Source organism: Ochotona princeps, chromosome 5 (assembly GCF_030435755.1).
Source record: "Ochotona princeps isolate mOchPri1 chromosome 5, mOchPri1.hap1, whole genome shotgun sequence".
In the NCBI taxonomy this organism is placed as follows: Eukaryota; Metazoa; Chordata; class Mammalia; order Lagomorpha; family Ochotonidae; genus Ochotona; species Ochotona princeps.
In genome coordinates, this window is record NC_080836.1 from 8,953,179 (window position 1) to 8,967,641 (window position 14,463).

At 41.3% G+C, this 14,463-nt stretch overlaps 1 protein-coding gene across 7 annotated transcripts in view; it reads right to left on the minus strand.

The window, feature by feature from the left end:
- WDR33 (WD repeat domain 33) overlaps positions 1-14,463 on the minus strand; it is an 88,041-nt gene that overhangs the window by 40,338 nt on the left and 33,240 nt on the right. Inside the window, exon 8 of one of the 7 annotated variants that reach the window (XM_058664357.1) lies at positions 13,425-13,537. The exons of the other annotated variants lie outside the window; for them this stretch is intronic. Within the exon in view, the coding sequence (XP_058520340.1) occupies positions 13,440-13,537 (98 nt within the window). The 3' untranslated portion in view covers positions 13,425-13,439. Of the gene's footprint in view, positions 1-13,424; positions 13,538-14,463 lie in introns of those variants that run through there. 7 annotated transcript variants of the gene reach the window in all.

The following is a 14,463-nucleotide window of genomic DNA, read 5'->3' on the forward strand; positions in this document are numbered from 1 at the left end:
TGATTGAAGAATGATTGTCTTTTATATTCACTATTCATTTTTCACAAACAGGAACAGTAAAAGGAGAAAGACTGAAGAGCAGTCTACACAAGAACTCACAATGCAACCAAGAGCTGCCTATCAGTATTTGATTTTGATTCAACTTAAAGTCTCCACAGAGATTCACACTATAAAAATACACCCATTTTTTCATCTTTATAGGAAACCATATACCTAGTAAACTGCAGTAATAAAAATGTCTGCTATACATCTACAGAATAACTCAATATGGTTTTACTTCAGTAAAACTCAAATAAGCAGATAGCAGTTCACAGAAAAGATTCAGATGTGTTATCTATGTTTTTAAAAAAAAAAAAAAAAAACCTAGTGAGCAAAGAACTGCAGACCTTGGGATGGTAAACGGGGAGCACTGGGATGAAGGACTGTCCTATGGCCACCGGGGGTTCTGAGATGACCAACAACTAGTAGGCCTTACACAACAAAGCTTTCAAAAATAAGTCATAGTTTCATTTCAGTAAGATGTGATTTATTTAAATACGGCTTACAATACATTTGATTTTTACCAGCAACACTTCTAAAGCTAAAAGCATTACTGATAATCATAACCCATCCCAAGAGTCAACTCAATATTCTCCTCCTTAAATGAATACTTTAATGCCTGATCTAATTCCAACCTCTTCTTGTATTAACTAAAATGTGTGGGACTCTCTTTACTCTGGTTGTGCCTTTTAGCATTTTTCTTTCACATGTATGACTGGAACAATGAACATATGCTTTTCGCACGCTGGGAGGAGTGTGCGTTTCCGTGCATGCACGCCGCCCTCACATCAGCCCAGTGAGGAAGGCATCAACAGCCCCACTTTAGGAACGAGGACTTGCAAGGCGAGAATGATGGAATCCCTAATGGCAAAGCGGGAACCAAAGCCAGACCTGCTGACTTTGTAGTGAGGAATGAATCAAGTACCCAAAACAAAGATGGTATCAAATAGAAGCTAGGACTGCATTCTGAATATTGGAGCAGGTAGAAAAGTGGTTCAACAGGATGCTTCTTCTTCGTTGCCAGTAACCATTGAAAAAAGTGATTATATTCTTCTCCTACATTAAATTCTAAAGGCAACTACCACAGCATAGTTTGTCTCCCTTTTTACAGGGAAAAAAAAAAGCATTACAAATGGACTTGTAGTCATCATTAACTATGAAAACACACAATAAAATGGCACTATTCCACATCAGTCCTCCTGGTAGAATACACTGATTAGAGCAGCAATGGGAGAGTGTGGTAGGGATCACATAAGGCTCCTACTCCAAGAGCTGCAGTTTCAAGATACAAAAGCCTTCTCTGTCACAAGCTTTCAAAGAGAATGTATCACCCACCCACATGCCTCAATGAAGCCGAGTTTTAGCATCCACACACAGTTGAGATACAGCCAAAAAAAACCATTATGTCTTTTCCTTCCATCAGAATGCAAGGAAAATTTGTGGTAATTCTGAGATAGGTTAATTGCTTTTCTTTGAAAAATTATGTTCTATACTCAGCAAGTACATCCTAACGATAGTTCACTTTATGTTTCAAACACCCAAATGTATTTCTAGTGTGGAATAGTCTTTAAAAGAAAACCTTAGGGCCCAGCACAGCAGCCTAGTGACCAAAAACCTCGCCTTGCACACAAAGGAATCCCAAATGGTCACTGGTTCTAATCCTGGCAGTCCTGCTTCCCAACCAGTTCCCTGCTTGTGGCATGAGAAAGCAGTTGAGGACGGCCCAAAGCTTTGGGATCTTGTGCCCACGTGGAGACCTAGAAGCAGCGTTGGGCTCCTGGCTTCAGATTGGCTCAGCTCCAGTCATTGAGGCCATTTGGGGAGTGAACCAGTGGACAGATCTTTCTCTTGGTCTCTCCTCATCTGCATATCTGCCTTTCCAATAAAAAGAAATAAATCTTTTAAAAAAAATCAAAACCTTAATCTGAAAAAGACTTCTGTATAGGCTTATATGATGGCTTAACTAGTTAATACACCTGCAAATGTTAGGATCCCATATGACCAACAGTTCGTGTTCCCATCCAGCTTGCTGCCTGTGTCCTGGGAAAGCAGTGAAGGATGGCCCGAACCCTTGGGACCTGGCGCCGACACGAGGGATCCAGAAGCTCCTGACTCCTGGCTTTGGATCGGCTCAGCCCTATCCACTGCAGCCATTTGGGGAGTGAACTGCTGGATGAAAGATCTTTTTCTCTCCTTTTGTAAATCTGCCTTTCTAATAATAATAATAAAACATATTCCATCCTTAGTTTGATGGAAATCAATAATATTTTTAGTTTACTATATTATTGCTGAATTAAAAGAAGTCAAGATGCAAAGCCCTTGTAACTTATATCTTAAGTATCTGAGCTCTTGCAAAGTATTCACGGCTACCATGTAGATTTCAATGACAATATGATGACACTATCGCTATGGGAAAATTCCAAGTAATGGTAGAAGCAGTGGTCTTACCTGAAGAGGCTAGTTCTGTAAAATGTGTCTTAGCTAACGCAGCCTGGCATGTTGGACACTCAAACCCCGTGACATTACACAAATGTGCTTTATATTAACAAGCATTCATGGTTGTATTTTATTACTTTTATTTATTTATTTATTTATTTATTTATTTATTTATTTATATTAGAAAGGCAGATTTACTGAGATCACAGACAGAGAAAAAGATCTTCCATCTGCTGGTTTACTCCCCAGATGGCCACACTGGCTGGAGCTGAGCAGATCTGCTGCCAGGAACCAGGACCTAGGCCATCCTCCACTATTTTCCCAATTTAGTATATATGCAGCTAGGTAAACTAGCTGTGTATAATGTCAGCATCCCATGGAAGAATCATCTGAGATCTGGCTGCTTCACTTCCTATGCAGGTCCCTGCTAATGGCCCTGGGAAAAGCAGAAGATGGCCCAAGTGTCTGAAGCAATGTCACCCACAAGGGAGACACAGATAAAGTTGCTGCCTCCTGGCTTGGGCTTGGGCTTGGCCCAGTCCAGGTCATCACGGCCATCTGCAGAGCATACCAGTAGATGCATCTCTTCCTCTACATAACTCTGACTTTCCAAATAAATAAATTTTTTAAAAAGAGCACTGTCAGTTTAGTACTGAAAGTAAACATACAATGTTAGAAACATGTTGAAACTTATTAAAAGAAAAATTATGTTCTGAAGATCTCCATATTGTAAAGCCTTTTCTAAAGCTGCCTGAGCAGAAGTTGATTTTAACAAGCTATTATCATTTGTAAGGTTATAAACACTGCAGAAATTACCTCGTTCATCACAGCGATTGCCTTCTCTATAACAATGCAGTGCTTATTTTAGAAAATGTTAGATGCCATTAAAAGCACTGCTTCAAAATCAGGCACCTCCAGTGGACATTTCACTGCACACGTAGATGAGAACAGCTGACCCCTTCACTGGCACCAAACCCGGACACCTCATCCAGCACACTGAACATGTAAGAGTTCTGTGAGTAACTGAATAGACCCAAGTCTTAGCACACAGCAAGGCTGGACAGTGCAACTGTTTAAATACGGCTCTTCTTACAAACCAAAAGGCTTATAATGAACTTTACAAGTATTTTTTTTTTTTAAGATTTATTTTTATTACAAAGTCAGATATACAGAGGAGAGACAGATAGGAAGATCTTCCGTCCAACGATTCACTCCCCAAGTGAGCCGCCACGGCCGGTGCTGTGCCGATCCGAAGCCGGGAACCAGCAACTTCATTCCAGGTCTCCCACGCGGGTGCAGGGTCCCAAAGCTTTGGGCCGTCCTGGATTGCTTTCCCAGGGCACAAGCAGGGAGCTGAATGGGAAGTTGAGCTGCCGGGATTAGAACCAGCGCCCATATGGGATCCCAGTGCGTTCAAGGCGAGGACTTTAGCCGTTAGCCCACGCCGCCGGGCCCGAACTTTACAAGTATTATAACATTATGCATGTAATAACTGAGAAGTCTTCAAAATCTTAGAAATTCGTTTGATATATATTTTGTATTAACTTAGACCACGGGCCCAGTGTGACAGCGTACTGGTTAAAGCCCTTGCCTTGCACACCCGGGATCCCATATGGGCGCTGTTCTAATCCCGGCGGCCCTGCTTCCTATCCACCTCTCTGCTTGTGGCCTGCGTAAGCAGCCGAGCATAGCCCAAAGCCTTGGGAGCCTGCACCCACATGGGAAACCCGGAAGAAGCTTCTGGCTCCTGGTTTCAGGTCACCTCAGCTCTGGCTGTTGTGGCCACTTGGGGAGTGAATCAGCAGACGAAGGATCTTCCTCTCTCTCTCTCGTCTCTTCACTATATCTGACGTTCCAAGAAAAAAAAAAGAGCATGTTCCTATTTCATCCACTATTTACAGCCAGCTGAGAAAGGACACAAGCTAGTTAATATACCATCAACTATTCCCCAATTGCAGCTTTGTTTCCTAACTAACAACACTCCCACCAATGGTACTGCTGCTCCACTTGGTCTTACACAGATTATATTGGAATGCTTTTGAGAAAGGAACATGCCCACCCGGACATCTAAGAACTATTCTTATTTTACATATGAGTCTCAATGTAATCACAAAATTATGTGACATTTTAAGTTAAACCACTGTTAATCCTGATGAGCAATCTTAATTAAACGTAATCACTATGAAATTACAATCAAGAAAAAAAATTACCGTACAACTCAGGAAATACAGACCCAACCTTCTGCCAAGTGTGTGACCGCCAGGCTTTGCTAACTCCTGCTGAAACCTCATTCCCTTCTGCCCTGCCCAAGGAGTCAGATACCCAATCACAGAACCTGGTAAAGGGCAAGTGTCCAGCTTCACAGAGCCTCCCAAAACTAATCAAAGCCAAAGCTTAGATCTTTTATGACTCTCTTACAAAGAGCCCCTGGGACTCCCTAAGGTTATGCTCTATGCTGCAATGCAGCTTGTCCAACGCCAGGTGCATTCCTCACGGCCTCTGGAGGAATGGTGCTGACTCTCGTGAAAACACACACCATTCCAGGACTAGATGACTTTGCTGTACAATAACTCCATATAGTTCTAATGCTGAGATGATGGTAAAATGTGCCAAATACCTAAAGTAAAAAGCATCGCTTACAGTCATTCTGAAAACTGTTAAGGTTTGAGGATAAAAAGTACCCGCTCACTTTTAAAATATCCGGGTAACAGTTTAGGTGTGAGTAGAAAATTAAACAAGATTTTCTTATGTACTTTCAACAAATGACTGCTTGCAAATGCGCCGACTCTTCCCACTTCCCACAAGAAAGCTATCTTTATATGTACTTGAATTCATTACACCAAGAGATACACAAACAGAAAACGGCAACTTGGCACAAAGAACAAGTTTCTATAACATAAACATATCAACCAGACAATCAAAGGAGGCATTTTGTCAAAATTTTAAGTATTTTAAAGTCAACTCTATGCTTGGCATATACTTGCAAAGAGGGAATTTCAACTGAACTTGAACTATGGTTATGCAACAAGGTGGAGGAACCCACCATGGGGGGAGGGTGGGGGGAGAATCCCAGATTCTATGTAATTACAACACAATGTAATTAATGAATAAATTTAATAAAAAAAAAAAAATAAAGTCAACTTAGGGCCTGGTCCATGGCCTAGCGGTTAAAGTCTTCGTCTTGAAAGCGCCGACATTGTATATGGGTGCCAGTACTAATTACTGGCAGCCCCGCTTCCCATCCAGTTCCCTGCTTGTGGCCTGGGAAAGCAGTCGAGGACGGCCCAAAGCCTTGGCACCCTGCACCCGCGTGGGAGACCTGGAAAGAAGCTCCTGGCTCCTGGCTTAGGATCGGCAAAGCACCAGCCATTGCAGTCACTTAGGGAGTGAATCATTGGACGGAAGATTTTCCTTTCTGTCCTCCTCTCTATATTTGATTTTGTAATAAAAATAAGTCTTAAAAAAAAATCAACTTACTCATAACAATATTTTTTAACACAAAAGTTAAACTAAAAATATTACTGAACATTAGTGGAATAAAAAAAAACAGTCTTTTAAGGGTCAGTGTGGTGGTACAATAGGATAATCATGCATTGTAACACTGGCATCCCAAATGGGTACAAGTCTGAGTTCCAGCTGCTCCACTTCAATTTCAGCTCCCTGCCAACGGTTTTGAAAAGCAGTGAAGGATGGCCCAAGCAGCACCGACGCAGAAGATTTGGGAAAAGCCCCTGGCTACAGACTGACCCTTTGGATGGATGTGGATAATCATTCTGTGGATTATGGATAATGCATAATCTAACTGTGGATACCTGTCACCCTCCTGGGTTCTGAAATGACCCAGCCCAACTATTGTTTTATTTGGGGAGTGAACTGGCAGATGGTTGGTATCACTATAACTCTACGTTTCAAATAAAATCACAAGTAAATAAACAATTTAAAAGAGATGCTAAAATTATAAAACTAGGGCTCAAAAATCTGGTGTAACAAATAAAGTCACCATTGCTTGTGATGCCAGCAAACAACTAATGCGTGCACCATTTCAAACACAGCAGATCCACTTAAACCCAGTTCCCTGCTTAAAGCTTGGGAAAGGCAGTAGTAGACGGCCCAAGTGTTTGGGGCCCTGCCATCCTCATGGAAGATCAAGGTTTAGTTCTTGGCACTTGGATACAGCCTGGCCCAGCATAGGCTATAGCAGTCCCCTGGGGAGAGAACCAAAAGGTGGCAAACTTTTTCTTTCAAAATAAGCAAGAAAATAAATCCTTAAAGCTAAAAATATTCATAAGTCAGGATGATACTTTAAAAGACACATACATGGAAGACTGCACATAACTCATTTGGGTTCAAGTCCCAGTGTTGCTTCCTCCTGAGGCTCACCCTGCAAGGTAGCAAGCCATGGCTGGTAACTGGGTATTGACACCAATGTGGGAGACAGATTCTGTTCCATGCTCCTGTCTTCAGCTGGTCCTAGCCCAGGCTCTACCAAGGACTTGGAAAATCAACCAGCCAACGGAAAGACCTCCTGTTTCTGTCTCTCTGCTTTCAAATAAGCTGAATAATTTAAAATAGAAATCACTAAACTTGAAATGCTGTATAAGGGCAAGAGTTATGGTACAGTGAGTTAAGCCACAAATGCAATGTCCTTATTCATTCTGGTTATCTGCCTCTAGTCCTGGCTATTTCCAACCCAGCTCCCTAGCAACATTATCTGGGAAGCAGTAAAGGATGGCTCACTTTTCTGAGTTCCCGTCATCCACTGGGAAGATCTGGATAAAGTTTCTGACACGCGATTTCTGCCAGGATCAGGAATAGCTGTTGAAACCATCTGAGTGTTGAATCAGCAGAGAAAGGATCTCTGGGTGGCTGTCACTCCACTTCACATGAATGGATAGATGCATGGTTGGATGGATGGATGCATGAACAGATAGACAAATCTTTACCAAGGTAAATGTTCTTCTCCCTTTATCTCCCTCTTTACCCCAGACAGAGGGGGAAAAAAAGTAATAATGTAGAAGCAATACTTTTGCCCTTTCCTGTAGCCCTTGACCCTTTGTGCCCTAATCAACTATGTAAAGACTGTCAAAATAAAGCAATTAAAAAAAAAAACTCAATGTCTCCAATAAAAAGAAAAGAAAATGTTCTTACAGATAAAAGCTGACTCAGCAAATCTTAATAGCGCAGGATGCTCTGATCCAAATGCCTGGATTGGGGCTCCTGGGCATCCTGCTTCCAATTCTAACTTCCCTGGAAGGCAACAGCTAGTACCTCAAGCAACAGGACTTTGGTCACCCACATGGGAGACCCAAATGGAGTTTCTGGCTCCCACTTTTAGTCATGGTAAGCCTCAGCTGCTGCAGGCAATTGGAGAGTGAACCAGCAAGACAGACAAATCATTCTCTGCTTTTCAAATAAAATTAAGTTTTTAAAATTTTAATCCCAGGTACCTCTTTAATATCATTCTGTCTACTCAGAACTGTTTAATCAGGTCTATATCTGCTATATTCCAGGCAAGCATTGGAAGCCCACATGGCAGCAAGTTACACCTAAGACTCTTTGGGACACACTACACTACACTGTATCCAGGGTGCCCTCCCAGACGACATCCGATTTCTGTATTTAAATCTTGTCTACTCCAACAAAAATACACGAGTGCACCTTCCTCAGGCTCCTACTTACATTTTAAAAATTCATTTTTATTGAATGAAATAGGAACACACTTTTTTAAAACAGACGTAATGATTTTTCTTGGAAAGTCAGATATACAGAGAGGAACAGAGATAGGAAGATCCTCTTTCTGCTGATTCACTCCCCAAGCAGCCGCAACAGCCAGAGCTGAGGTGACCTGAAACCAGGAGCCAGAAGCTTCTTCCGGGTTTCCCATGTGGGTGCAGGCTCCCAAGGCTTTGGGCCATCCTCGACTCTTTCCCAGGCCACAAGCAGAGAGCTGGATAGGAAGCAGGGCCACTGGGATCAGTACTGGTGCCCTTATGGGATCCCGGAGTATGGAAAGCAAGGACTCCAGCCACTAGGCTACCACACCAGGCCCAAGGCTCCTACTTGTGGCTAATCACATTGCTCATCCAAGACAGAAAAAGAAATGACATTATTTCAGAGTTATAACTTACTATTTCGAAATGAAGTCAGATCTTAATTCTTGTGATTAAGACTGGTCAATCGCGGAAAAACTATATTCTGCAGTCCAGGGAAAACTAATGCTATCTTCGCAAACCAGTAGCGACACTAATGACCAAAGTGAAGGCTGTTCATGGTCAATGAGCACAGCATTTCTGTTTCCCTTAAACTTCCCTATCAAGTCATAAACACACCTGTAAAAGTGAGAGAGCCAGGTGATAGACAAGGTACTCCATGAGAAGCCCTGTCGTCTACATTTTTATTAATGACCAAGGACAGTCTCGTGGCCACAATGAACAACTGTTAATTTACTTTAACAAACAGGCTCATCTAATAATTAAGATGGAATTTTAAATGGTTCAATGAGGTTAATCCTGAATTCATACTTGAGCTTTATAAGATCTGAAAACACTAAAACATCACAACTTTCTTTACAAGTGGTGATATTTATGGACTACCTATAAACACCGTATATGTACTACCACACAAAGAAAAATGGCTGAAAAACATTTAAATAATAAACCAGTCAGTGTCCAATGTATGTTATGTGGGTTCCATATTAATAAAATCAACCCCGTGTCAAAAAACATTTTAAGCATTCAACACGTTTGTCCTTATTCCTTAAACAGCAGAGTACAACTATCTATATTACATTATATTGTATCATGTATTATAATTTCGTGAATATTTGTCATATGTAGGAGGATAAGCAATGTTTAAACAAGACACCTTTTTACTGAAAGCACCTAGAGTTGGGTATTGTCGGGGGGTCCTCTGTACAGCTGAACATCTGCACGAGTCCAGGGAAAGGAAAGCAGACTCTCAACTAGCACTGTAAATCACGTGTAGGACTAGCGAAAGCCTTCTCGGGAATTAACTCGCAGAGCTCTGAGGAACTGAGCAAGGTCAACTTGATCCTGAGTCATGGCTGATGAGCTTCTGCACGTTACAGCTGGCATGCGAAACAGGCTCCGGAAACTTTGCAGAGTTTGCAAGGTAAGGATTTAGCCACTGAGCTCCAGGTCCCCCATAACACTTTCTAAATACCTTTTTTTTTTTTCTAAATACAGCATAGGATGTTACATTGGCCTATTTCCAATTTTACACTTTTAAGTTTCTACTCATTAACTTTACTGTCATTTCTTCACAAATCCTAAAATCTAATAAACTTAATACAGTCATCCATAACTGTATCAAACACACCAAACAGACTAAATAGGAAAGGGCCAAATACTACTACGGCCCTCTTCCCAGCACAAACATCTAATGCAACCTTCCTCAAGATATGACCTTGTAAATATGCACCTATAAAGCCACATCGCTATATCATGATCCACACACTGAAAAAAATGCCTAAGACCTGACTGTTCTCAAGCCGGCCAACAACCCCATAAAAATAGGATTGTCTCATTCCAAACCACTAGTTCTCAGCAGAAGCAGTAGGAGCCCAGGAAGGAGCTGGAAAAGGTATTTCTCAGAACCTTCCTGTGCACACACCTGTATGCAGAGACCCGCTGTAAAAATGTGCACTTGAGGAACATCAGCCACTTGGGAGCACAAATCACAAGACCAGACCTAACAGGAGTAAGAATGTGTCTTCTAAATCTGAAAGACTTACAGAACAGCAATTTTCAATAATAAATAAATAATTCCTGGAAAGACAACAAAGGGCTCTCTGATGAGTTTCTCGAACCCACCTTAATACTGTTTGTCTCTGCCTTCATGCTAATTTCTCTGAGTATGTTTTAATTAATTTCATGTGAAAGAATACAGGAAACTGCCCAGTCTTCAAACAGCAAAGGGAAACAGCACTGCTGCAAATATCACACTTAATAACAATTTTTCTAAAAAACTGGATTCAATATTATAATTGTAAACTAAAAGGGAAAAACAGAAACCGGCCTCAACTAATATATTTGGCATGGTGGTTAAGTTAGTCCCTTGGGGACACCATCATCCCATACTAAAGTGCCGGTTGAATTCTGGCTACTTGTTGCTGATCCAGCTTCCTACTAATGCATGCTGGGAGGCACCAAATCATGGCTCAAATAACTGGCCCCTGCAGGCAACATCAAAGACCTGGTTAGAGATCCAGATCTGGCTGGAGATCCGGGGCCTGGCTCTTTCCTGGCTGTTTAGCTATTGGGGACTGTTCCAGTGCATGGAAGATCCTTTGCCTTTAAGATTTATTTTATTTGTTCATCGAAAAGGCAGATATAGAAGGCGATAGAGAAAGGTCTTCTGTCCACTGTTCCCCAAGTAGCGACAATGACAAACCTGAGCCAGTCTGAAGTGAGGAGCTTCTCTTCCGGTTCTCCCATGCAGGTGCAGGGTTCCAAGGCTTTGGGCTGTCCTCCATTGTTCTCCCAGGCCACAGGCAGGGAGCTGCATGGGAAATGGGAGCAGCTGGGACACGAACTGATGCCCATTTAGGATATTGGAGGATACAAGACAATTTTAGCCAATAGGCTATCACGCCAGGCCCTCTTTCTGCCTTTCCAATAAAGTAAAATAATATTTCTTGGTTAAAAACAAATCAGCTTAAAATGGATTCACAGGCCATTTCAATAATTAAATGGGAGTGGCTTTAGCTACGTTCAATGTGAAAGTACATTGTGTCAGTGGGAACTGTGATTCTGTTACAAGCTAATTTAAGGAGTTGGATTGCTTGTCTTTTGTCCTGCAAAGACCAGATTCTATAAAATGTTTCGTAAGACCTTGTAAAAATAAATTAGGTTCATTGCTATAAACTATACAGTCCATCAAACTTAAGTAAAAATTACTTTCATAATATGCATCAAGAGTTTTTTTAGAATCTTCAGATTTTATAAACTGCCATCATACACACCTACGAAACACATTATTGGACCAAAATACCTGGGTAGGCGGAAGGGTTACTTTCATTCACTTGGATATAACCAACAAGGAGACACACAAATTTGCCAAAGAACTAACACTCGTTCTCTTCAGCTGTTTGCCAAGCACTCAGGGATTCATGTCCTCCAAGTACTGTATGTGAAGACTGGAAATAGACCTTACAGCCTAAGTTTCAGGATAACTCCTTATATTGTAACATGCTCTATTATTAAAATACCATGCTCTATTTATAAAACCTGGCATGCACTTTATAGTAATCCACATGCAGTTTCAATTGCTCACTGTTTAAAACAATTGTCTGTGCTAAATGTGGGATACAGTGAAAATCTGTCATATACACAATTTAAAGGGTCTATCTAAATCAGGAGTCAATTAGTTTCCTCTACCCACACCCTTGTCCTCCTTTCAGAATCTTTACAATTCTTGGGCCCGGCGGCATGGCCTAGCGGCTAAAGTCTTCGCCTTGAACGCCCCGGGATCCCATATGGACGCCGGTTCTAATCCCGGCAGCTCCACTTCCCATCCAGCTCTCTGCCTGTGGCCTGGGAAAGCAATCCAGGACGGCCCAAAGCTTTGGGACCCTGCACCCACGTGGGAGACCCGGAAGAGGTTCCTGGTTCCCAGCTTCAGACCAGCGCAGCACCGGCCGTTGCGGCTCACTTGGGGAGTGAATCATCGGACAGAAGATCTTCCTCTCTGTCTCTTTTCCTCTCTGTATATCTGACTTTGTAATAAAATAAATAAATCTTTAAAAAAAAAAAAGAATCTTTACAATTCTTTCATTACAGCTTAGGAAGACAGTTAAACCCATGCTGGTAACTCAGGACATCCCAGTGGAACTCCACATGGCTGGTATTGGCCTTTAACAGCCCTAGATGCTTAAGCAACTCAATGAGTGAACTAGCAGATGAAAAAAGTTCTCTCTCTGCCTTTCAAATAAACAATAGATCTCTTAAAAAAAAAAAAAAAAAAAAGACCTACTGGTTAAAAGCATAAAACTTAGAGTCAAATTTTAGCCCACACTTAATATTAGCATGACTTATGGCAGCTTTAAATTTTTGGTGCTTAAGTTTAATCACTTGTGCAATGGAGAAGAATCAGTATTTATAGGGTTGTTTAAAATATTAAATAAGGGCCCGGCGGCGTGGCCTAGCAGCTAAAGTCCTCGTCTTGAACGCACCAGGATCCCATATGGGCGCCGGTTCTAATCCCGGCAGCTCCACTTCCCATCCAGCTCCCTGCTTGTGGCCTGGGAAAGCAGTCGAGGACGGCCCAAAGCTTTGGGACCCTGCACCGCGTGGGAGACCTGGAATGAAGTTGCTGGTTCCCGGCTTCGGATCGGCACAGCACCGGCCCGTTGCGGCTCACTTGGGGAGTGAATCGTTGGACGGAAGATCTTCCTCTCTGTCTCTCCTCTGTATATCTGACTTTGTAATAAAAATAAATAAATCTTTTAAAAAAAATTAAATAAAGTGCTTAGAATATGTATGATACATATAAGTGTAATATGTCAGCTATTAGTAAAATTAAGGAAAAATCAAAATTAATTTCTGTGCTGACTGTTCATAAAGTAGCTCTCATTAAAACATGTCATTCTTACAGATTTCATGTTTTCAACCTGTCAGCAGTAAGTGATTTGATTTCACTGTAATACCAAGGAAACATATTACCAAACAACACTAGGAAACAACTGCAAATTGTGCACTGAAAAATAAGCTATCATGCCTTGTGCTATGCACAGGACCTGTGGGCCTAAAGACAAGTTGTAGAGAAGCCGACTTCTGATAGAATGAAAATGTTCTAAAAACCAGAGCTGTGTAAAAATTGGACAGGACATAGTAAACGTTTTAGTGGCCAGGAGGTAGTAACCATTCTATCACTAAATATCTTTGCTGAGGAAAAGCCTGGTGTTTAGGGATGATGCACAAGAAAGGATTTGCTAAACAGCTGGACTAAATAACCACAAACTTCTCATAACACTTAACCATAAGGTGATGGTTTGATTGCACAACACATAACGATACAGCTTGCCTGTCAGATGCTGTGCGACCTATGTAAGAGGAACATCACTATCAATGTGGAACAAGCGACATGGAAAAGGATAAACATCCTACCCCTATCTGCCTGACATTTCTGCTCTAAGTGCAGCTAAATTCAGTTCACTTCAAAGACCCTCACGTCACCCTGATGTGAATGCGGATTCACTACTCCATGACCCTCCACCCATCAAGCAGAGGTAGAGTGACATTCTAAGATCCATAAAATTTGGAAAAGTGAGGGATGACAAAAAAAGAATGACAGAATTAACTTAGCTGAACAGATTCAAAGTACTTAGAAACAAAACAAAAAGACTAAAAAGTTAACTACTTATTTTAAATATGTCAAAACATAAATCAGCCAGAACATAAAGCCCCTAAATATGTGAAAATTCATTATACTTTGTTTGAAGAAACTCAAATATTAACATGAAGATGATTATAGTATATTTTTTAAATGTTACTTAAGTTTAAAATTTCTACTTTACCTAAATTAAGTTTGACTCTAATCCGAAAATATTTAATTACTTCTCAGCCTTTTTGGCTAAGATCAAGTGTGAAACTATTTAACTACTAGAAAACTAACCACTATAAAAGTCTGATAAAAGTCCTTCAGCACAACTCAGAAAGCATTTCCTTTTCAATTTTAACAACAGGGTCACATACTAGACTGCCTGCTTTTTCTTACCCAAGTGCAGTGGTTTCGTGTGCAACCTCAGGTAGCCACAGCCACAAATGCTGCTTTCAGACTGCTTTGTACCTCAAAATTGCACCTAATAAATAAAACTGTTTTGCCTCTGTGATATTTCCATACATCTTCAACAACTACAAAATGCTGCTTCCCTTATCTGGGCTTAACTGCCAGGACTTCTAACGGTGATGAAGAGACGGTACATTAGTACACTGAGGGCTGGGTTCAGGGAGTAAGTCACTAGTTCTG